This window comes from Oryctolagus cuniculus, chromosome 11 (genome assembly GCF_051225735.1).
Source record: "Oryctolagus cuniculus isolate XC-2025 breed Fujian yellow rabbit chromosome 11, ASM5122573v1, whole genome shotgun sequence".
In the NCBI taxonomy this organism is placed as follows: domain Eukaryota; kingdom Metazoa; phylum Chordata; class Mammalia; order Lagomorpha; family Leporidae; genus Oryctolagus; species Oryctolagus cuniculus.
In genome coordinates this window covers 20,713,449-20,739,211 of record NC_142877.1, presented here as the reverse complement: position 1 = coordinate 20,739,211, position 25,763 = coordinate 20,713,449, and the positions used below count along the sequence as shown (strand labels likewise).

At 45.7% G+C, this 25,763-nt stretch overlaps 1 protein-coding gene across 1 annotated transcript in view; it reads right to left on the bottom strand.

Moving 5' to 3' along the window:
* TTI1 (TELO2 interacting protein 1) overlaps positions 1-25,763 on the bottom strand; it is a 50,755-nt gene that overhangs the window by 14,428 nt on the left and 10,564 nt on the right. The window contains 4 exon segments of the mRNA XM_008256008.5: positions 460-600; positions 3,697-3,845; positions 8,105-8,305; positions 12,382-14,724. Coding sequence (XP_008254230.3) covers positions 460-600; positions 3,697-3,845; positions 8,105-8,305; positions 12,382-14,686 — 2,796 coding nt within the window. The 5' untranslated portion in view covers positions 14,687-14,724.

Here is a 25,763-nt window from a genome sequence, read left to right as displayed (position 1 = left end):
AGTTGCCTGGCTGGGCAGAGGGTGTCCCCTACTAGAACCTACACCCTTCACCTTGCCTCTTGCCAGGAACCTGGGCGTGAGCTCACAGGTCCGGGTCCTGTCACTTCCTAGCAGCGTGATCCTGAGGAGCCTCTACCTTCCTGGAGCTCGTCTCCTCTCCGAGGAGTGAGCCTGACAGCCGCCTTGCCAGGGGGTTGCGAGTGTGACAGATCACATGCGGGCAAGTGCCACGCTCACTGCCTGGCACATGGAGGTGCTAATCAATACTGGTGGCCCTTTTCATCTATTAGTTTGTCCTGCTAAACATTCCAAAGGAAACTGAGTTTTATTTTCTTCTTTGTCCTTCCCTTGTTTTTCTGTATTTTCTTCCAGGTGTATGATGTTGCAATCAAATGAAGAGAGCTGGTCCAAAAGACCCCGGTGAGCTCTGTGCCAACGAGTGGGGCATCGGAGCGGTACCTTGAAGGCTCTGAGCACTGCCAGCGGGTCATCGTTTGTGAGCCGGTGCACGAGTGAGGGCCACGTTCGATGAGCTAAGGGAAGGAGCTGGTTCTTGTGGGGCTGCAGAACGAGCACACACAAATCCAGAACATCCAGGACCTGAGAGCAAAGACAGGATTGCAGCAGAAGGTAAAAGCTTGCCACCAGATACCTGGGATCAAGTCAGCGTTTTATAAGAATCAAACTTAGAACAGCATTCATGGACTAGCCATTGACCGAGTGCTGACTACATGAAAAGCCCTGGCTAGACACACCTTTCCTTGCCTTCACAGGCTTTATGGTCCAACAGAAGAGACCCTGAGCAGACAACAACCAAATAAAGAGAGGACGACCGGTTGTGACGAGAGGAAAGGCAAGGCTGAAATGCACAGACACTATGCTGGGAAGGCTTCTCTGAGCAAGCAGCTTCCAAAAAGCGGCGTAAGGAGGATCAGAGTTAGCTCAGTACAGAGGGAAAGTGTTCCTGCAACAGGAGACTGCAGCGAGGAAGGCCCAGGCTGGGACGGAGCTGGAGGGACGCAGGGAACGGAAGCAGGGCAGGCGAGGGGTGAGATGCGGCCCGGACTAGGAAGGGGTCGAGTTAGTAATTTCTCACTCTACACTAAGTGCAGTGGGGAGCCATCCGGGAGTTCATGCCTTGCAAAGGTCATCCTGGTTGCTGAGTAGAGAAAGGATCTGAACAGGGAGGGCTGAGTGAGGAGGTCCTTTGGGAGACCTAGGTCCACGGGAGAGGAACAAAGCCAGGTGGCCATGTGATGGGGCAGGAGGATCTCAGCTCCATCCTGGAGCGGAAATGGCTGGAGCTGCTGAAGAACTGGAGCTGGCCCGGCACCGCGGCTCACTAGGCTAATCCTCCGCCTTGCGGCGCTGGCACACCGGGTTCTAGTCCCGGTCGGGGAGCCGGATTCTGTCCCGGTTGCCCCTCTTCCAGGCCAGCTCTCTGCTGTGGCCAGGGAGTGCAGTGGAGGATGGCCCAGGTGCTTGGGCCCTGCACCCCATGGGAGACCAGGAGAAGTACCTGGCTCCTGGCTTCAGAACCAACGGCAAAAGGAAGACCTTTCTCTCTGTCTCTCTCTCTCCATGTCCACTCTGCCTGTCAAAAAAAAAAAAAAAAAAAAAAAAAAAAAAAAGAACTGGAGCTTGGGAGGGGAAGGGAAGCACCCTTGGGCTCGGGCGGAACTGCTGAGGAGATGCAGATGCCTCTGGACAGACGGAGCAAGGCACGGGGCTGGGTGAGATTCCAGTTCTGCTGCTGCCTCCAGAGAGGCCAGGCAGGCGAGGTACAGGCCAACGTCAAAAGGAGGTTTGGGCTGGCATGGACGTAAACTGATTTTTCACCTCCCTTGAGAATATGCTTCCTGATCTCTTATATTCCAAGGCTCACTGAAAACAGATGGCCCATGTCAGGGTCGTAGGCAGTGGTCAGTACAATGACCAAGGCAGGCTGCCTGTCCACGGAGAAGGGCCAGCCCTCAAGCCACAGGGGAGGCACACGTTTGAGTCAGAAAGACAGAATGGGATCTGCTAACATTAAGCAGTGACCCCTTACTGGATGCCTCCTATGGAACAGATACAAAAAACAGAAGAGGGTCTGCCCTTGAGGGGTGGTGATTAGTCAGCAGGGAACTAAGAAAAAGCTCACTAGTACCAGGGGGTACAGAGCAGTACAGTGGAAATGCCTTTGGCATCACTGACTGGCTTTGGATTTCAGTCCTGTCACTAACTGAACAAATGACATCAGGTTTCAGACACATTTTCTCCCCCTGTGCCTGGATTGTTCTCCTTCGGGTTTTTGCCCTTTCGCATGGCTGGTTCCTTCTCAACCTTTAGAAATGCTCCTCTCTCAGAGAGCCTTCCCTGACCCCAGTCTACACCAGGATGTAGGCTCTGTCTTATTCAGCAGGGTCTGGTACGGGGCAGGCTCCCTGTACATACTTGCTGTGTGGCTGAACTACTATTTCCGGCCATGGACCTGGCTTATCACCTTACTAGCATTTCCTCGACTTGTGCGTGTAAGTTTGGGTATTAGGGCCTCTCTGCCACAACAGACAGGAAGTCCCATAAAGACAGGGATGCAGCTGCCTCCCTTCCTATACACCTGCTGCCTGACACGGCGAGTTTTCAGCCGGCACCAGATGAGTGAGTGGAGGAGTGCGTATGTCGGACCTCAGGCTAACTGCAATCTCTAGAAGCAATAGAGAACAGACACGGAATAGACACCATCTTCATTTTACAGATGAAGACATGAAGGTTCAAAAAGGCAAACGAATTTACTCAAGGTCGGTGTGGGGGGGTGGCAAAGCCAGGGTCTGAATTTAGGTATGGAGGTCTGGCTACAACACTAATGCTCTCGATAACTGTGTGTATTCAGCTGCTACAAAACTCCCATGCAAGAGAAGGACATGAAGGGTACAACAGTTTGCTCAATGTGTCAGCCAGGCACCCATATTACAGCCTTGCATGTAACAGGCGCTCAAAAAGTGTTTGCTGAATGAATGGAACAGAGGAATGCTAAGAGATGTCTAGGGAAGACCAAATAAATTCCACAAAACACAGACCCTGAGATCTGAGGTTCATTGAGGGTTTCTGAGCCCAGGTAACAAGCTCCCGTGGAGAACAGTAATTCACTAAGGAAGGTGGGTGTCACACTCCTGCTTGGGAGTAGGGAGGAACGTTATTTTCCTTCGGGGACAATATCTGACTCCAACTCCCACCCACCCCTCTGTCCTGTTTACTGAGTCACTAGGGTTTGGTTTAAGTCCTTGAGGACAGGGGTGTTTGCTTGGGAAACTGCCAGCAAATGAGGATGGAATATTACCAAAAGTATTGGGGTTTGTCCTAGAATGAAAACAGAAAATAGAAACAGATAAGGGCTAGAACCAGGCTTGGAAGAATGACCTCTTTAACGAACCCACACCCCGCATGAAGTCAGCTTAGAGAATGATATCCTTTCCAAAGCACATAACTTTCTGTCCCTTGAAGATTCGATGAATCCCCCAAACTCTGGTTTTTCATGCATCTGAGCTGACAGATGTAAAACTGCCACCGCACAGATGAATTCCTCACGATGCCTTCTCTTGGCCAACACGCAGGGCCCAGGAGATAAGCAAAGCTACTCGCTCACCCGTAGACTCACTGCTTCCTCCACCTCAGTCCTGCTGCTCTGGGAATGCAGAGAAGGGGCCACCCACTGACCTTCAAGCGGATTTTCAGGTTTTTATCTGACAACAAATGTATGCAGCGCTCCATCACATCTGTGGCTATTTGGATCTGCACTGGCAGGGGTGGCTCCACATCTGGACGGCTGTCATTCTCATCCACTTTGGGAGGGGCTGACTGGTCCTCTGTAAAAAGAGCACAGTTGAGGGATCGTGTTTTATGGCAGATGTCCCCGTCCAGCCTGACCCCCTGCTTCAGACTCAGGAGCACGACTTTTTTTTTTTGTCATCAAAACTGTTGCTAAACACATATTTGGGGACCTCCTAATGTGCCATTGCAGGGGTGCACTGTGAGTCATGTAACCAAAATGTTCAGGAATGGATTTTAAGGAAGCAGCTGAAATTTGAGCCAAGTTGTACAAATCAATGCTGTCACAACAGTGTTAATTGTAACAACTAAACACTGGGAAAGATCCTCTGTTATGATCTGAATGTGTCCCCTCCGTAATTCAGGGGTTGAAACTTCATGGTCCATGTGATGGTATTAAGAGCTGGGATCTAGGGCTGGCACTGTGGTGCAGCAGGTTAAGCTACCACCTTGATGCCATCATCCTATATGGGCATTGGTTTGAGTCCTGGCGGCTCCACTTCTGATGCAGCTCCCTGCTAATGTGCCTGGGAAAGCAGTGGAAGATGTTGTAAGTGCTTGGGCCCCTGCTATCCATGTGAGATCCAGATGGAGTACCTGGCTCCTGGTTTTGGCCTGGCCCAGCCCTGGCCGTTGTGGCCATTTGGGGAGTTAACTAGCAGATGGAGGATCTCTGTCTCTTTCTCTCACTTTCTTACTGTAACTCTGCCAATCAAGTAAATTTTAAGAACTTGGATCTTTTAAGTTTTAAAACATTTTTCATTTTTTATTTAAAAGGCAAGAGAGACCAGAGATAGAGATGGAGAGAGCTCTTTCATCCACTGGTTCCCTCCCTCAATTGGCTGCAATAGCCAAGGTTGGGCCAACCCAAAGTCAGGAACTTAGACCTCTATTCCGGTCTCCTACATGGATGGCAGGGACCCAAGTACTTGAATCCTCACCTGCTGCCTCCTGGGGTCTGTGTTAGCAGGAAGCTGGGTCAGAAGTAGAGGAGCCGAGACTTGACCCAGACACTAGGATACGGGATGTGCCACAAGCCCTTCTCAAGGGCTGGGGCCTTTAAGAGGGCTCCTCCTTCATGAATAGGGTTAAGAGGTCCCAGAAGAGGTTCCATGCAGCACTTCTCTCACTTGCCCTTCTGCCTTCTGCCACGTGAGGTCACATGGTCCTTCTCTCAGGAGGGCACAGCCACAGGGCACCATCTGGAGGCAGAGAGCAGCCTTACCAGATAATTGACATGCCAGTGCCATGATCCTGGGCTTCTCAGCCTCAGAACTGTGGAAGTATATTACTGTTCTTCAGAAATTCCCCAGTCTCAGGTATTCGCTACAGCAGCGCAGATGAACTAAGACACTCTCCATGTCTAGTCACCGGGGAATGGTTACATGACTCACAGTGCACCCCTGCAATGGCACATTAGGAGGTCCCCAAATTTGTGTTTAGCAACAGTTTTGATGACAAAGAATATGCATGGAATACTATCATGTTAAAAGGAGAAAAACCATATGCAAAATTGCAATCACAGGATGAGCACTATTACATAAATCTTTGTGCAACAAAATATTAACAGTAATTTTTTCCTCTATACCTTTGGTCTTTTCCAAATTTCCACGAACAATTACTTACCATAAAAACACAATACTAATGTTTAGCATAGTGGTTAAGACACTGCTTGGGATGCCTGCATTCCATATCACAGTGCTTGGGTTTCAGTTCCAGCCCTGCTCTGGATTCCAGCTTCCTTCTAATGTGTACCCTGGGAGGCAGCAGTGACCTGAGTCCCTGCCATCCACATGGGAGACAGGGATGGAGTTCCTGGCTTCTAGCTTCAGCCCGGCTCAGTGACCTGGCTGTTGTGGGTATCTGGGGAGTGAACCAATGGATGGGAGATTTTTCCATCTGTGTCTTTGTCTCTGCATTTCAAATAAATAAAATAAAATTTTTTTTTAACTTAAAAAAAATATGAGAGCAGGGTTCTTGTTTGGAATCTGGGCTGGACCTTGCTCTACCCTCTACTCTCTTTCCTTTTGACTCACCCTTTGACTACAGGGGGCACAAGCCAATCTTCTCCACTAGCCTGTGAGATCTTTGCACGCCCAGCATCATGGCTCACTTCTCTCTATAAGGAAGGTAGTACCAGTGCAGCTTGGTGGAATACATACAGCATGGGGTTTGGTCAGTTCAAGTCTTGTCTCTGCAACCTACCAGCAACTTCTCTCATTCTGTATCATGCCATCTGGAGAGAAGGGATAAAGCACATAAAGTTCATGTGCCTGTTGAGGAGGTTAAATGAGATGAATGCCACTGGCTATTACCATTCTCTCACTGTTCAGAGTGCTGTGCTACATGAAATAGGTATCAATCTGTAGATTAAAACACCAAGACCTGAGAGTTGCAGGGAACTCAGACCAAAATCCCTGCCCTGCCAAACCTTCCCTATCTACTCACAGCCCTGCTCTGCCCTGCAACCTCCACTGGCCGCTGCACTCGTTTCCGCTGGCAGAGCACTGCTCCCTCACCTTTCCCCCATTCAGTTCCTCTGCTGGAAAAACAGGATCGTACAGCAGAGGCTGAAAAGATAAATGAAAATGCATCCACAGAGTGCTAGGGTTTCTTGGAGAATGGAGCTTCAGGTACACAAGGCGCTTCCGTGTGGTTAAAACAGAAAACTCCCGTCAAACCAACATCAAGCCCAACATTGTTTATGATGCCAAGGACACGGTGTGCACTTGATGAATGAGAACTGTAAGAGCGATAGGGGCCGTGCTTTTCTTCCCAGAACAGGATCTATTGCTGGAAATGCACCCACTGCACAATGTGATTTGAGGGATGTGGATTGTTCTGTTGTTAGCAGAAGGGTTTGATTCATTTGGTCTGCTCCTAGTGAGCATCAACTAGAAGAGAAGATCCTAATCGTGAAAGAATGGATTCCCAGACAATGCTCAAATTTTAAGTGAGAATAGCAAATCCAGATTATGAGGGATCAAAATGCCTCCCCTTTAGGGTTTCCAGGTTTGGGCACGGGTGCAGTTCCTTTAAAGGATTGTGCTGGCTCAAGACACAATTCTGAGAAGAAAAAGCCCAAAAGTTTTGATCGGAAAAATCTGTCTTTGGGGAGAGTCATGACTCAACGCTGCATAAATCATTATTTGGGCTATGGGTTATGGGATGCTTCTCCACTATTTAGAAGGATTTGTTGTAGCTAGTCTCATTGAGCTTTTTCCTGTTATTCTGGAAGGATTGGCTTGAGTTCAATAGTCTCGGAGTAGAAATCACTCCCCCAACTCCACCAAAGGAAAAAAAAAAAAAACCACAAAAGCAAAAAAAGAAATCTGCTCAATTCCAACCTAATAAACTAATTTGGGACTCAGTTCGATTTAGGATGGTCCTGAGACCACCAAGCTCATTATGACTTGGCATTTTATATTTGCAGAGGAGATTCTAATAATTTATTAATCCTTCCATGACTTGAAGCTCCAGATTGAGCTTGTGAATAAAAGAAGAGGCCAGAGCTGCAGCTAGCCTGAACTCTCTTTCCTTTATCATATAAACTGGTAAGAAAAACACTGAAATCTCCCACCTATAAATAAATAGCATATGAACAGACAATGGGCATAAGAAAAAAAAACTGTTGGGCAAAGCATATAGAAAAATGTTTGATCTTGTTGGTAATCAAAGAAATGCAAGGTAAAATAAAAAGCATTGTTCACCTGTTACTTTAGTAAGAAACAGAACTGGTACTATCCAATGTGGCAAGACTGTGGTGAGACCAGTATTTATCCTGTGCCACTGATGGGAAGATATAAACGGATACAACGTTTTTGGAAGGCAATTTGGTGAGCATTAAATAATGTTCATATCCTTGACCCAGAAATCCCACTTCTGAGAATCTTAAAGAAATACATGAAAAGGAAAAGGTCACATGCTCGAATCATCCATTGCAGCACTGTGCATGAAGTGAAAGCCAGACTCAACCTCCCCATCCCCCAGGGGAACAGATACTTAGTAGCAGCAGTTATTAAAACATTAGTTATGCAAACTCTACAGAAACATGGAGAGTTCTTATAACACCACAGAAAGGTTACAATGCATTTAAACTATGACTGCAACCATGTAAAAATAGGTCTTTAATAAAAAAAAAAAAAGGGAAGAGATAGCAAAAAATTGGGAATGGCTTATTCCTCTGGTGAAGTTATGAGTAACTTATTTCCAAACCTCCTGTAATATTTCATCATTTTCACAATAATCTGTTTCAAAAAGAAAAAAAACTAGTTAAGACAGAATAGACATTTGTTACCTTCGTCATTATCAAGATCCGAGACATTTCCATCTGCCACATCCTTCTCTTTGAGGTAGTCCAGCAAAAACCGTTCAATGTCTTCTGCTGTGGTGCTACTCTCAACAACAGCTGGTGCTGTGTGCAAATGACCTCTTTCCTCCGCTCCTGACCTTCGCTCTTGTGATTGCCCAGGACTACCTGTGTCTGGGAACCACTGGGCTGTAAATGAAGTGTTAGAATGATCACCTCGGTCATTGACGACACACATTAGCATTTTACAAGAACAAGCTCTTTGCCACAGTAGGCAGGATGCAGTGGTCTCTACATGCTCTTCCAGTCTTACCTTCTTACCACTTCTAGTTGCCCACTGAATGACCATCTTTCTGTTCCTCCAATGCGCCAAGTTTCTTCTGCATTGGAACTTTTGCATATGTTGTTCTCACTGTCTGGAATACTCTCCCCTACTTTATATTTGGCTGATTCCAAGTCACTTTTCATGTCTCAGCACAAATAGAACCTGCCCTGGAAAGCCCTAATTCAGGTCACCTCTGTGATGTCTTACGTAGCACCAAGTTCTTTCCCTTCACATCAACTCATCACAGTTCGGAATTATCTATTTGGTTTGTGTGTAGTATTTAGTGTCTGAATCTCTGAGAATCTGTGTTCCATTGATCACCACTGGAAATCCAATGTACTCACTCTAGAGGGTAGGGACCCAAAATACATGCAGAAATGAAAAATACACAGGGCTGGAGAACATGTAAAAGTGACAAAATTCTGAGCACCAGGACATACTTAGAATTAATAGGAGACAGACTCTACAGAACCTGGAGAAAAGAGTATCAATTGTATCTCTGACAGCTGTATCTCTTCAGGACGCTGGCCATCTTCTCTCCAGAGCTTTCCCTTCTTTGGTGATGTGCCAACATTTCTGAAATGTGACCACAGAATGAACCTTAACCGTCACTGAATCCAGTGGTTTTTAAAGGATGCCTTAAGGAGCCTTGGGGCTCTACAGAAATGTGTCAGGGATCACAACGGGGAGGACGCCACGAGCCACCAGTGAAGAGAGGGTGGCTTCGGGGTTCTGCTCCTCAACAGGAGTGACTCAATAACTTCAGCTACCTTCTGTATGTCAGGGTCCCCACAAAGTCTTCATTTCATAAAAGCCCCCTAAGGAATGAAACACGAACAAAAATCTACAGGCTGCAAATCACTGCTCTGGCCCAGTGTGCTGCTTTTGCAGACAGCAGGGACAGAGACTGATAACCTTTAGCACATGCTGGTCTCCTTTTCATCCAGGAGCAGCTGTGCAGAGCCGGAGCAACAGCAGATAGGAGATGACGACCAGGCAACTGGGAGTAGCAGGGAGCAAATGCCTTCGATCTTGTATCTAGAGGTTCCCAGACGCAGGCTCAATGATTTCTTCAATGCCCTGTTCTCTGATGTAAATCTGTACTTAGTGTACTCTAAGGGACTGGTTCTCCAAGAGTTAAAGCCTGGACCTGGCATTTACACTGCTAAGACTAGACACACTGCAAAGATTATTTCTAGATTCAAGGCTAGTGCCAGACATTAAAATGTCTTTGCTCACAAATGGCTTTTAAACATATGAAAAGAAGCTCAACCTCACTCTTAATGCAAATTAAAACTATAATAAGGTGCTATTTTTCTCCTATTGGATTAGCAAAGATCAAAAGCTTGGTAATTCACAGTGTGGGTGAGGGAGTGGCACAATTGGCACTCTTTACACTACTGATGGAGTTTAAATTGGTACAACCTCTTAGGAGAGCAATTTGATACTCTCTATCAAAAATTTAAAGGTAATACCCTTTAAAGCAGCATTTCGTTCAGAAATGTATCCTATTGATACACGGAGGCACGTTCAAAATGACCTACCAAGATTTTCACTGCAGCATTTTTTGGGCTGGCAAAGACTGGAAACTACTACCAGCTGGTTAAACGTCTGTGGACTGGCTAAATGAACTATGGTGCAGCCACACAAAGCAATACTACGCAGCCGTCCAAAGAATGCAGTAGCCCTGTATGCACAGACATGGCACACAACCTCCAAGTTTGTGACACGAATAGTTTCTTATTTTCAAAGCTACTCTATTTGTTGCTTGTGATGAATAGCCTGCCAGTCGGTAGTTGGTGCTAAGTATTATTTAACCGATAGCTCTCATCCTCACTGTGGCATCCAATAATTTTTGTCAGCGTATGTGAAACACTGTGTTTTTCCTAAAAACACATAGTAGGGTCTTTTAAGACCTTTTAGAAGTTTTCCGAGACCACATTTCCATTTCTAACTTGATGACAGACAGTAGTGCCAGCAAAAAGTGCTCCTTTGATTTCTGAGTGACAACTCCACCTCAGTAGTTTTACTATTCAACAAGCAACTGTATTCTGGGTAATTTCCAAGCTTTCAGAAAAGCTCTCTCTCCAGTTTTGTTTCTTTCCTTAGGTTGTTCCAGAGTCCACCTTAAACATTCTCATTTTCCTTTACCAATGGAGACCCTCCTCCTCCATCTCATCCTCCATCTCCATCCTTTAAAAAAAAGGTGTTCATATTTTTTAAAATCTCAAATTGTAATGTAGTACACTTCCCCCACAACAGTACAGCTGGGCTGTATTTGGCCTATGAAGTCAGTCCTGCTTTGCAATGGAATATTAGCAGCCTGCCAGTCTTTGGAGGGGCTTCATGAAGGCAGGCCCAGGTAGGTCTTGTTCATGGCTGACCCCCCCACCACCACCACCAGTGACCAGCTCACTGTGCAGGTTTCCCAGGGGTTGCAAAATGAAATGTAAATGCCTTGCCTTGGCCTGTTAGATGCAGCAAGATCTGTCCCCAACCTCTCGCTCTTTCCCCAGTGACCTCTTTTTTTACTCTCCAAAGACCCCAAGTGTCTTCTTCCCTCTTGGCCTTTGCACCTGCTGTTCCTTTTGCCTGAATATTCTCACAAATCATAAAAACAATGTGAGAGCCCATATATACCGATGGGCCTCTCTCACCTTCAGCTCAGCTCCACTGTCACCTCCTCAGAGAGGCCCTCCCTTGCCACTCCACCTAAAGTAGCCTGTTCCTGGTACTCCCTTGCATCGAGGTGTTTATTTCTTTCACAGTGCTTATCACAACCTGCAATGAGCTTGTTTAATGATTTGCTTACTTGTTTATCATCTCTCTTACAGAAGAAAGCTCCAAGAATGTATTCGTTCTGTTCACTGCTATATCCTCATTACTCAGCAGTGTCTGATATATGGCAGATACTCTTTATTATTGAACGAATAAAAGGACATCTATGCTGTATATGAATGTTCATGAATGAATGACTAAACATTGGAAATGGTGTCATTATGAGGCAGTGGACAGTCCTGGCCCCAGTCACATTCCATGACAACGTTTCTTACACAGCCTTGGCTTTTTTAGCTGAGCTTCCCACCTGCCTCAGAAGTTATCAGCAGTGCTGACATAAATACTGAGATACTTTTGCATAAAAGGGACAGGTATAGTGCTCATTACATTTTCACCCAAAGATTGATTGTTCAGTTGAGGAATTCTTTTTTTTGTAGTCCAAAATTTTGCCATTCTAATGGTAGACAGCATTCCCTCTTGCAGGGAAAAAGAGAAACTCAAGCCAACTCACATAATCAAAAAGTTAAAGGGCAATATCTAGCTATGTTCTGTCTAGTAATATAGTCAGCAGCCACATGGGGCTATTAACATTAAATAAAATTAATAATCCAGCTCCTTAGTTGTATTAGCCTGATGTGGCTGGTGGCTATATCTAGACAGGGCACAAAAGATATAGAATATTACCACTGTCACAGAAAGTTCTATCAGGCAGTACTGTTCTGGCCTATGTGTGGACTTAGCAACCCATGTTATTCCTATACTCCATTGGCATCATGAGAAGTAGTTTAATATGTTGGAAGTAATAAAGCTCATAAATCCTGACTTTATTCCTAATCAATTGTGTGACCTTGGCTAAGTAGGAGCTCTCCTAGACTTAGTTCTTACAAATAACAATAATTAGTTAGTTCCTACAAATAATAACTTATAATTAGTCTGCAGGGTTTACATCCCTGGCACAAAGCAGGAGCCCAAAAAATTGTAGAGATTACTGCAAGTATAAAAAATAAACAATGGAATCCTATTATAACATGTGAGACTGGAGTGACAACTATTCAAATGTCCTCCATGGCATGACCATAAATAATGAAACAAATAAGGCTGGGCAAACCAGGATACTGAGTCCTGGCCCCCAGATCAGCATTAAAAAAAGCTCTCCATGTACCTAATGCTGCCAGCAGGGCGTGCAGAACACTGACAAAGGAAGCGGCTCTCTTATCATAAAATTGGTCCAGGGTGGACAAGATGTCTTGAACCACATCTGCCACTAAAGGCAGCAGGCTAGCATCTGAGTTCCGCAGCATGACTTCCAAGACCTTTGTGGTGTGAGGGTGCAGAGCCAGGTGACGCAGATTCAAAGAGATTCCGTTCACCAGATAGTCTGAATTTTGATTGATTAGGTGCCGCAGGGAATCGTAGCCACAAGCCTGGCCAATTTCCACCATGGTGCTGGTGGCCGCCTGACTGATGAGCAGGGTTTGGTCTCCAGCCTTCTCCAGGACTGGATAAAGGGCTGACATCAAGAGCAAGCGGAAGTCTTTCCCCAGTGCACGTGCAAACTGGCCAATCCCTTCCAACTGGATGCAGATCTGCCAGATGTTGCTGTTCATGGAGCAAATAGTGGGACTTGGCTTTGAGAAGGCTGGAAAAGATGGAACCTGGCAAGCGTGTGCACCCGATGTGATGGCCTGGAGGCCTGACTCCTTCAGCATTCGCTCCTCTTCCATTTCCTCAGCTTCAATACAGGTAACCAAATACCAGTTTTCTTGGCTCGTGTATTCTTCAAGTACAGATGTCACAATCTCTCTCAGTTCCTCTTTGCTTGTTTCAACACGTTCCTCATGAAGGTCCTCCCCCTCCAGCCCAGCAGCCCCGGCAACCAGTTCATTAAGGACCATGGCAGCTTGCTTTCGGTAAACCACAGACTCGTGGTACAGTTCCATAAAGTGATCCACAAGCAAATAAAGGTTCCCATAATAACCAAGAAGCTGACAAACCTGCCGCAAGAGCAGGAAAACCCTCTCATCGGTGAAGAAGCGGAAATACCTCCTCTGGATTTGGTTCCAAGGCTGGGTGGCTGAGGTCTTTGGAGAGGCACTCAGATCATCAGGGTGCCAGCGGCGCTCTTCCACGATTTTGATGTCAGTCACATCTAGTTCTAGAACTTGGATGAGTGCTTTGGAAAGGCGCTGAAGATGGGCCCCAGAATTGAGGACAAAGTTTACTTTTGGGCCCAAGAGTTTCAGGTAACCGAGGAACAAGGAAAGAGTAGAGAATTTGCCCTGATCATCCTGGGAGTTCATTAGGCGTGGAAGAGACGTGGCCAGGGAATGCAGGCTTTCTGACAAGATGTCAGCAAAGGCTCTGTTGCCCATCACCACCTTCCGTTCTGCGAAACATCTCAGAACTTTATTGCACTGGGCTTGGACCTCAGGGCTCTCATCATTTGCTAGGCCCACTAATGCCTTCAGAAGGGGACCAGCAGATTCAACCAGGGACTGACTGCACTTCAAAAGAAGGGCCTCCACCAGTTCTGCCAGTTCCAGTCTCACCTTCCAGTGTGGGTGAGCTGAAACACACTCGATTATCTTTTTAATAAGGATAGTCAATTTCTCACCAGTACTTTTTACCCAGTCTGCTTCCCTGTGAACCATCAGCTCTGCAACTCTGTGCTCCACTGCAGGTTTTGCTTGGACCTTTGGGATTGCTCTGAGCTGCTCATCGGCCATAATGAAGCCCACTGTCTTATAAAAGATCTTCAGAGAAGACACGACGATGCTGTGACCTTGTTTAAAGTCTCCCGTGATAACTCTTGTCATTGTAGTTGAGATTCCAGGTAAAAAAGAAGCAAACAAATCCCCCAGCTGCTTTTGCTCAAGCTCATCCAAGGACCTTGGATGGTCTTGACACTCACACTGAAAGAGCAGAACCTGCAAACAGTTTAAGGCAGCAATTTTAACTTGCTTAGATTTCTCCTGTTCTGCTAGGCCTAACAGTAAAGATACAGCAAATCCTAAACGAGGCAGAATGGAGGGCTCATAAAAAGTCAGAATGATGTCCCCATAAGCCGAGTGCATTAACGTGCTGAGTCCCTGGATCACAGCCAACTTCAGCTCTTCTGACACAGCTGCAGGTTTCTGGGAGCTGGGCGAATACAGACAAGCAGAGAGTTCTGAAAAAAGTTCCTGCAGAAGCTCTTGCTCTCTGACACACGTGGAAGACAGGATGAACGTGAGGCATTCCACCACGCTCTGGATCAGGCGCTCTCTCTTGGGACCGGGAGTCTTGAGAGTGAATCGCAGCGGGAAGAGCACGTACTGCTGAAGCTCCTGAAGGGCAGAGTCACTCACGCGCTGTAACCGGGTCTGCAGGTGTTCCACATTCTCCACCGTCTGGGCCTTTGTGAGCTGAACACAGACCGGACGCAAGGCGCCAAAGGCCTCCTCGGGGGTATCGAAAACTGCCATCATGCAATAGCTCTCCCCTCACCGAGGAAACATCCTACAGGCTGGAGGAAGGAGATTTTTCAGTAAAGAGCATCAAGCTCAAAGCAAACACAGCAAGCATGCATGCATTCATTCAGCACACACTTCCTGGGGCCTGTGTGCCAGCCACTGTGCCAGGCACTAGGGCAGCAGTGAAACTCAAGAGATGGTTCTCAGGCCTAGGAAGCCCCGGAGGTGGGGGAGGGAGGGAGGGGCGTGAATGGCTGGCCACAATGCAGTCTCTTCCGGACCAGGATGGGCTTCTGCTAATGGTCCCAAGGATGTGTGGAACAGTTATGCTTTGGGCCCAGTGCTGTGCTGCAGCAGGTGAAGCTGCAAACAACGATGCTGGCATCCCACTAGGATGCCGGTTCTAGTCCTGGCTGCTCCTCTTCGATCCAGCTCCTTGCTGGTGTGTCTTGGAAAGCAGCAGAGGACTCCCCAACCTCTTGGGCCCCTGCAACTATGTGAGAGACCCAGAGGAAGCTCCTGGCTTTGGCCTGGTCCAGCCCTGGCCGTTGTGGCCTTTTTGGGAGTGAAACAGCAGATGGAAGATTCTCTCTCTCTCTCTGTAACATGGTTGCAATGGCCAGAGCTGGGCCAATGCAAAGCCAGGAGCCAGGAACCTCCTCCGGGTCTCCCACATGGGTACAGGGGCCCAAGGATTTGGACCGTCCTCTGCTGCTTTCCCAGGCCAATAGCGGAGAGTTGAATCAAAAGAGGAGCAAGGGCCAGCACTGTGTTGTAGTGGGTAAAGCAGCCGTCTGCAGTGCTGGCATTCCATGAGTCCCGGCTGCTCCACTTATGATCCAGCTCTCTGCCATGGCCTGGGAAAACAGTAGAAGATGGCCCAAGTGCCTGGGCCTCTGCACCCATGAGGAAGGCCCAGAAGAAGCTTCTGGCTCCTGGCTTCCGATCGGCGCAGCTCCAGCCATTGCTGTCAACTGGAGAGTGAACCAGCAGATGGAAGACCTCTCTCTCTGTGTAACTCTAACAATAAATAAATAAATCTTTTTTAAAAAATTGGTGATCAGCAAATCCATACTATTAAAAAAAAAAAGGAGCAGCTGGGACACGAACTGGTGCCCACGAACTGGGATGCTGGCGCCGCAGGCGGAGGCCTAACCTACTTTACCACAATGCTCCCCTGTGCCCTTTGCAATTAATTGCTATTTCCCCCACCCAAAGGTGACCAATGTTCTGACTTTTGTCACTACACATTCGTTTTGCCTGTTCTTGTCATTGAGATGTTTTAAATGGGGTGATATGATCAACTTTATGCACTGAAAAAAAAATTCCCTGTATCAGAACTAAGTGAGACTGAAAGCAACGCAAAATGAAAGGGGGTGCCCAGAGTTGGGAAAACCAGGAGCACACACAGTAACAGAAGTCATGGGAAAAGACAGAGTCTGGCAACATGGAAAGATGGATGGCAGGCAGGGAGGGAGGCAAAGGAGACAGGATATACGGAAGCGAGGAAGGTGAGCAACTCAAAGCCTGAGTCTTTTCTCTGTGAGGAGAAATTCAAAGTCATTGGCTGACAGTAAACAAGACGGGGGATAAACCTGGGCCTTGAGGAGGGAAATAAAGTCTCAAATATTCCCTTTGGGGAAGCAAAGCATGCTGGGAAGACGTAACAGTGTGGCCAAGGGTGCTGAGGATTGAGCTGAAGCTGGAGACCACAGAAGCGCACAGGTATAAACGCTGGTATTGGAAGGAGGCTCAGAGATCATCCAGTCTGATGGTTTTTCTTTTTTTTTTTTTTTCTATTTACTGGGAGCTTCTTCTTTTTTTATTTAAAGATTTACTGATTTGTCTAAAAGCCAGAGTTACAGAGAGGCAGAGAGAGAGAGGTCTTCTATCTGCTGCTTCACTCCTCAGATGGTCTCAGATGGCTGCAACGGCTGGAGCTGTGCCTATCCTAAGCCAGGAGCCAGAAGCCTCCTCCGGGTCTCCCACATGGGAGCAGGGGCCCAAGGACTTCGGCCATCTTCTACTGCTTTCCCAGGCCATAGCAGAGAGCTGGATCAGAAGTGGAGCAGCCAGGACTCGAACCGGCGCCCATATGAGATGCCAGCACTGCAAGTGGTGGTTTCACCCACTACACCACAGCACTGGCCCCTGGGAGCTTCTGAAAGACGATGATAAGAAAGTCTCTGTTGGGCGCCGGTTCTGGTCCCATCTCCTGTTGCTCCTGTTCTGATCCATCTCTCAGCTGGATCTTAAAAAATCTTAAAAATGGTAAAATAATAATAATAATAATAAAATCTCTGTTGTTCTCTCTACCTACAATGCAATGAACGCTCCTGAACCCATTGGCTATAGGACTGGCAGGCAAATAGTGCCTGGTAGTATGGGCAAGACCTGTTCAGTCCAGCTGGTGCCAGGTTTTCCTGTTGGGTTGAGAAGGCTCCAGGGCACAATCAGGACCCTGATACCCCAGAGAAATTCTGACTCAAGGAGATCTAGGGACCCCTGGAAGGAAAAACACTGCTGATTTCTGATAAATTTCTAGAAGATATTTCCTATCTCTGTGGCCCCATGTAGCCAAGGAAGGGAACCAGCTAGACTCTTTGCTATCTCAGTCTAGGAAAATGCCAGGCAGTGACAGCACAAAGTTCAGAGGGCACTAATGACACCTCATTGGCTTGGGCTCACACACTGATGATCCGGGCTGTTGTCAGAGGTAAAGTGGTTGGATTAATGAGTAAGGAAGGAAGAAAACCGTTTACTAGAACCAAGAAGTAAGAGGTGGGGGAAGCTTTTCTGCACTCCTGGGTTACATTTAACAGAACAACTCAAAGAGGCAGATAAGAATTAAGATAACAGTTATAAAAAGGAAGTTAAATTACAAGAGAAATGATTTCTTAGGGGCCAGTGTTGCCAGTCCCCCATATAAACATCTGTTCAAGTCCTGGTTGTTCCACTTTTGATCCAGCTCCCTGCTAATGCACCTGGCAAAGGAACAGAAGATGGACCAAGTCCTGCCACCCACATGGAGACAGGGATGGAGTTCCAGGCTCCTGGCTGGTTTCGTCTAGCTCAGCCCTGGCCATTACAGCCATGTGGGGAGTGAACCAGCAGATGGAAGAGCTCTGTCTCTCCCTTTCTTTGTGTGACTCTGCCTTTAAAATAAACCTTCAACAAAGCAGAAAGATATTCTTCAGAATTAAAAACATCATTTTTCAACACCAAAAAAGTTCGATTGGTGAAATAATAAGAAAAAGGACTATTAGTTGCTAAGACCCAATTAGTGGCCTGGAAGATCAAACAGAGCTATCTTAAAATGTAGAGCAGAAACAGAAAGAGATGGAAACTGAGAGACTTGGAGGATGGATCTGAGAGAAACAACATGTAAATAACCAGGGAATTTGGAAGGCAAAGAAGGAACAGATGGAAGAGCTAAAGCAAACAAATAACTGAAACATTTCCCTTAGCTGCACAAAGCTGTGTCTGGAGACGGGAAAGCCTGGATCCCACGTAGTTACACTGGTAAAATGCCTCACTCTGCACACAAAGCGGGGAATCATACAAGCTTCCAGGAAGAAATACAGATAATTTAGAAAAAGAGACTGGCTTTCAACTTCTCGTTTGCAACAGTGGAAGCAAGGCGACAGTGCAGTAACATCTGACTGTGAACAAAGATCACGGCCCCCAAGCCTTACATCCGGCAAGGATGCTCCCTGGTCACGGCAGAACAGCGTGTGAGGATTCAGAGAGGGTATCATCCACATATCCGACAGGGGAGACACCTGGGGAAGGACTCTGCTCAAAACAGCTCAGAACAGAGACCTAAGACAAGAGGGTCAAAGAAAAGGGAAACATTGGCGAGTGACTTTTTCCTTTTGGCTTGGAAAACCATCTTCACATAAAATGTCTAAGTGGGAGTTTGTTATCAGTCTCTTGTAAAAGCTGGGGTAAGGGCAGTGGCCTGGCGCCAATCTATTCACCTTAGCAGTTTCAAAAAGGTAACTTGGGATCCCCTGGGTGGTGGTTCCCAACAACATTCTCAGAATATTTTGCAAAAAAATGTGACAGAGCTAATGAATGGGAACACCCTGTGCGTCCAAAGCTGAACTCATCTGCTCTGTCTTCTGTAGTCCCTTTGTGATTTATGGCCCTGAACTGGAAAGCCTGGAATTTCTGCTCTTCCTCATCTTCCTCTGCTTCCCACCATTACTTACACTTCGGTCTAGTCCTTTGACATCTTTCTTTCTTTTTTTTTTTTTGACCGGCAGAGTGGACAATGAGAGAGAGAGACAGAGAGAAAGGTCTTCCATTGCCATTGGTTCACCCTCCAATGGCCGCCACGGCTGGCGCACCGCGCTGATCCGAAGGCAGGAGCCAGGTACTTCTCCTGGTCTCCCATGGGGTGCAGGGCCCAAGCACTTGGGCCATCCTCCACTGCACTCCCGGGCCACAGCAGAGAGCTGGCCTGGAAGAGGGGCAACCGGGACAGAATCTGGCACCCGACCAGGACTAGAACCTGGTGTGCCGGCGCCGCTAGGTGGAGGATTAGCCTAGTGAGCCGCGGCGCCGGCCTGACATCTTTCAAACCCACTGTTGATGACAGTCATGCATTTAATGGAGGGGAGGCGGAGGAAGACAGCAACAGTTTCCGCTGGCCTCTTGGCTCCTGTGCTGGCCTTTAAATCCACCAATTCAAGCTGACCCTTAAATAATTTTTCCAAAACAAAAATCTGATCACTCTCCTCCATACTTTAAGTTCTTCATATGTTCTCCATAGCCTGCCTAAAATATAAACTCCCTTTTAACACGGTATACAAGGTCCTTCATCACAAGACCCCTGCCTAGCTTGGCAACTTCATCTCTATTATTTTGCCCATTGAACTTTAAAGTGAAACCATGTAAAATGACAAAATTTGAAATTCTCTAAACAGGTGGTGCGATGTCACATTTGTATTCTTTCTCCTACCACTGCACACATCTCTACGGCAGTACTGAGCACGCTATAGGATTTGTCTTATCTGTCTGTCTTACCTACTTTAGACTGAGGCTCTTTGGGCGCATGGCATCTTGGCCAGCACTCGATGACAACTGTACAGACTCTGTTTCCAAGCAGGATGAGGAGCGTGTGGCAGAAAAAGCCAGGTACATCACAAAAATAATCTTTTTTTTTTTTTCTAAAGAAAGATTTACTTGTTCATTTGAAAGAGTTACACAGAGATGGAGAGAGAGAGAGAGAGATCTTCCATCCTAGTTCACTCCCCAGACAGCCGCAATGGCCAGGGCTTGGAATGATGCCAGGAACTTCATCCAGGTCTCCCACATGGGTGCGGGGGCCTGAGCACTTGGGCCACCCTCTGCTGCCTTTCCCAGGCCACTAGTAGGGAACTAGATTGGAAATGGAACAGCTGGGACACAAACCAGTGCCCATATGGGATGCTGACATTGTAGACTGTGACTTTACCTGCTATGCCACAATGCCAGCCACTCCCTTCCCCAATGATTTCTTAAGGATCTAACACTTGTGGAAGCAACAAGGATTAGATATACTAATAGCTTAGTGAGGGGAGAATGGTTAGGCTGGGTCAACAACCAATAGCTTTTTTTTTGGTGTTCAGGTGACCCTGGGCATGGGTCAGGACCAGCGAATGGCTGTCACTGGGGAAAGAGCAACCACAATGCTTTAAATGATGACATGGAGCTGGAGAGACAAAACTGAAGTTCTGAGGGGCCTCAAATGTATGACTTCTGGAAGAAAGCTACTGCTGGGGACATAGAAGCCAGTGATATTTTGGTGCTCATCCAAGCTAGAGTAACAAAACTAGATTTGAGGGTCCTTAAATACTTGGCAAATTTTCAAGTTATGTGAAGCAACAGGCTAAAGAATTAAGCTGAATGGGTCAATTAAAAACATTCAGGGGAGGGCAGTGCTGTAGTGTAGCGGGTAAAGCTGCCACCTGCAGTGCTGGCATCCCATATGGGCACTGGTTCAAGTCCTGGCTGCTCCACTTCTGACCCAGCTCTCTGCTGTGGCCTGGGAAAGCAGAAGATGGCCCAAGCCCTTGGGACACTGTACCCACGTGGGAGACCCAGAGGAGGTTCCTGGCTCGTGGCTTCGGATCGGCACAGCTCTGGCCGTTGTAGCCAGTTGGGGAGTGAACCAATGGATGGAAGACCTCTCTCTCTCTCTCTCTCTCTGCCTCTCCTTTTCTCTGTGTGTAGCTCTGACTTTCAAATAAAATGAATAAATCTTTAAAAAAACAATATTCAGGGGTGGGGTCAGCACTGTGGCTCAGTGGTTTAAAGCCCCAGGCTACAGTGCTGTCATCCCATGTGGGTGCTGACTGGAGTTCCAGCTGCTCCTCTTCCAATCCAGCTCTCTGCTGCGGCCTGGGAAGATAGTGGAGGACGGCCCAAGTCCTTGGGGTCCTGCACCCATGTGGGAGACCTGAAGGAAGCTCCTAGCTCCTGGCTTCAGAATGGCCCAGCTCCAGACGTTGCAGCCATTTGTGGAGTGAACTAGCACATGGAATACCTCTCTCTGTAGCTCTGCCTTTCAAATAATTAAAATAAATCTTAAAAAAAAAAAATATTCAAGGGCAGGCATTGTAGTGCAGTTGGTTGGGCTGCAGCTTGGGTTGCCCACATCACATATCGGAGTGCCTGGTTTGTGTTCTGGCTACTCTATGGTCTGATCCAGCTTCTTGCTAATGTGTCTTAGGAGGTAGTGGATGCTGGGCCCAGTACTTGGGTTCTTGTCACCCACATGGACCAGATGGAATTCCTGGCTTCCAGCTTCAGCTAGGCCTACCCCTGGCTACTGTGGGCATTTGGGGGAGTGAACTAGCAAATAGAAGAGCTCTCTCCATCTCTTCCTCTCTCTATACTCTGCCTTTCAAATCAACAAATGAATAAATAAATCCAAACTTAAGGAGACAAACGAAAAAGAAAGATTAACATAAAAGACATGTGGAATCCACTGAAAGGTTTTACAGGTGAACGAATCTCAGAAAACAATAGCATTTTAAGAAGCAGTATTAAAATATCCAAACCAAATGAAAAGATCAACCTACAGAGTCAAGAAACTCAGCAAATCCCAAGTTGACCAATACAAAGAGAAGCACAACAGATGCATCACAGTCAAACTGTGGCAAACCAAACATAAAAGCAGTGCAGCAACAAGACCAACAGCTGGCTTCTCAACAGAAATGACAAAACCCAGAAGTCAACAAAACATCTTTAAAGTGAAGAGTGGATCAGCACTGTGGCACTGTGGGTTAAGCTGCTGCCTACAATGCGAGCACCCATATTGTAGTGTTGGTTCAAGTCCTGGCTACACCACTTCTGATCCATTTTCCTGTTAATTTTCATAGAAAGACAGCAGAAAAAAGTCCGAGTATTGGGCTCCTGCCATCCACGAGAGACCTACATGGAGTTCCTGGCTCCTAGCTTTGACGTGGCGCAGACCTGGCTGTTGTGACCATTTGGCAAGTGAACCGGATCTTTGTCTCACCCTCTGTCTCTCTGTAGCTTTGCATTTCAAATAAACAAATAAATCTTTTACAAAATAAAGCACTGAAAGAAAATAACTACCAATTTTTAATTTTATACCCAATGAAAACATCTTTCAGAAGTGAAGATAAGGGGCCGGTGCCGTAGTGTAGAAGGTTAAGCCTCTGCCTGTCGTGCCAGCATTCCATATGGGCGCTGACTCAAGTCCCAGTTCCTCCACTTCCAATTCAGCTTCCTGCTAATGTGCTTAGGAAAGCAGTGGGATATGGCCCAAGTCCTTGGGCCCCTGCATCCATGTGGGAAACCTAGATGAAGCTCCTGGCTGCTGGCTTAGGCCTGGTCCAGCCCCAGCCACTGAAGCCGTTTGGGGAGTGAACCGGTGGATGGATCTGTCTCTTCCTCACCCTCCCTCCTTTTAAAAAAAAAAGTGAAGGTAAAATAAAGATATTTTTAGACAAACTTAAGGAATACATTGCCATCAGGGCTGCACTAAAGTAATAAAACAAAGTGAGAAAATGAACCTAGACAGAAGCATGGGAATGTAGGAGAGAATGAAGAAAACAGAATAGGTGAGTATTAAAGAATACTAGCTAGAGGCTAGTATTCTTCACACAGCGGGTTAAAGCCCCAGCCTGCAGCAATGGCATCCTATATAGGTGCCAGTTCTAGTCCCGGCTGCTCAACTTCAGATCCAGCTCCCTGCTAATGCACCTGGGAAAGCAATGGAGGATGGCCCAAGTGTTGGGGTCCCTGCAGCCATGTGAGAAACCTGGAAGAAGCTCCTAGCTCCTTGCTTCAGATCTGCTCAGCTTGGGCCACTGTAGCCATTTGGCAAGTGAACTAGCGGATGTAAGATCTCTCTGTGTCTTCACCTCTCTCTGTGACTCTTTCAAATAAATAAAAATACATTAAAAAATAATACTAGCTGTAAAAAACAGTTACTATTATGTTTTCCATAGTTTAAGTACATTTAAAACTAAAATGCAAGACAACAGTAATACACAAAAGGTTGTGGGGAAGAGATAACTATTCTAAAAGTTTTACAGTATCAGGAAGTGGTAAAATAATTTGTATTAGCTATAACATGTCAAGATGTTGAATGCATAATGAAGTCTACAGGGTAAGCTCTAAAATAACTATAAAAGAATATCTATTTAACAAGTTAATAGTAAAAATGGTATAATATTTTTGATTACTCAAAATAAGGCATAAGTGAGAGAGAAAAAAAAGCAAAACTAATGAGCTAAATTAGAAAACAAATAGTAAGACGGCATACAAGTCCCACTAAAACAGTGATTATATTAATTCAGAGTTTCTCAAGAGTGGCCCCATTAACATTTTGGGCTGGATAATTATTTGCTGGTAGAGGGCTGTCCTGTGAACTGCATAATTAGCAGCATCCTTGGTCATCTGTCTATTCCCTGGATGCCATCAGCACTCACTCAGGTGCAACAATTAAAAATATCCACAGACACTGCCAAGTGTCCTAAAGAAGACAAAAATCATCCCTGGATGAGAAACATTTGTAGAGGCAGCACGATCCTAACCAAAATCCTGGCAGCTTTTGTAGAAAATAACAAGATGTTTCTAAAATTGGTATGGGGATGCAAAGGAACTAGAATAGCAAAGATTATCTTGAACAAGAGGAATGAAGTTACAGAACTCAGACTATCAGATTTCAAGATGTACTGTAAAGGTACAATAATTAAAGTTAATGTGTAATTAGCATTTTAAAAAAAGACAAACAGCAATGGAACAGAATAAAATTCAGAAATAACCTTACACATAAAGTCCAGATATACACACACACTCTTAACAAATGTGAAAGTGAAGTGAAGTGGGGGAAGGGGTAGTTAATCCAATCAAAGGCACATGTCACTTGGCTACTTTCAAAAATAAACACATTCACACGTAGTCATGTGCCACACAAGGATGTTTTTCAACAACAAATTGCTTAGTGACATGGTCGTCACTGTTTGCATAAGTACACTCTACGATGTCTGCACAACGATCAAACTGCCTCAGACACATTGCTCAGAATGTATCCCGTGTTAAGCAACACATGGCTGTATGTACCTTTATCCCATCTCACACCAGATTTAAATGTGAGATGTAAAGTGATAGAGCTTTCCAAAGAAAGAAGTAACATCACTGTGATTTTGGAGTAGGTACAAATTTCCTAAACAGGTTGCAAAAATAGGATACATCAAAGAAAAAAATAGATACATCGGACTACATTTAAAATTAAGACCTTCTGTTCATCAAAAGACATTACTAAAAGAGTGAAAAGGCAATCCATAAAGTGAGGGGAGACCCTTGATATACACCTGACAAACACTTATATCCAGAATATAGAAAACTTTTCTTTTTTTTTTTTTTTTAACAAACCATTAAAGAAAGACAAGACAAACCAACAGAAACATGGAAAAGAACCTGAATTGACATATCACAACAATGGTTATCCAAATGGCTATTAAACACCTGAAGGGATATTCAATATTAGTCAGGAAAATGCAACTTTAAACCACAATGAAATACTATTACACATCCACCAGAAAGGCTAAATTGGGAAAAAAAAAAAAAAAAAAGGAAAATACTAGGTGTTGGCAAGGACATGAAGCAACTAGAACTCTTATTCAGTGCTGATGGGGGTGAGAGTTATTTTGGAACACTGGCAAATCTGTTATTCTAAAGGTGAGCATACATATGCTGTACAATCCAGCAGTTCCACTCTTTGATACATACCCAAAAGAAATGCATACATACGTATATTAAAAGATGCATTCATCCCAAAGTGGAAACTATCCAAATGCCCCTCCATAGTGGAATGGATAAATAAATTGTGGTATAGTTTCTCAATGGAATACTATATAGATAAAAATTTACCACAACCAGAGATCTTCTAAGGAATGGGTTATAGGCTCAGAAGTATATAAACCAGTTTTCTGTAAAGACAGTATAACACATCACTACTCTGATATGCCTATAAAAGGCAATCATATAGCTTTATGGGAAGGCCATGAAATCATAGTTTTATGACAACATGTCAATTACAGAAGGAATTGTTTAAAGATCTAAAGCCTTAGGAATCCTAGATTCTATTTCTATAAAGTGTAATCCTGATTATTTAAAGTGTGCTGTTGCAGAGTTTGATGTTGATATAATCAGAAGTGACGATGGCATTTTAACCCACAAAATGACACTAGAGTGAGGCACTCAGAATGAGCTGATGCTGTGGGCGAGTTTAGATAGGGGTTAATAAGAATGAATAAACAATTCTTGACTACCAATGGCCATCTAAATCCTCATTTACTGTACCCTCATTGTGGTCCTGGAAGGTCGCCACTGGAGAGAGAAGAGAGCCGAACTCCCTGGTTTCTTCCTCTTGCCCTCACTTCTTCCAGCCTTGTCACGGTGGGTAAAGACAAATGGAGCAGTCTGTACAGGGTGAAGTTTTCTACTTCCCAGTCACTTAAAGGATAAGATGGAGGATCACAAGGTACTTACCGAATATATAATGAAGGAGTTAAAAGGTGAGGAAAAAAAAAGAAGTACAAAAGGAATTAGGAAACAAAATAAACGC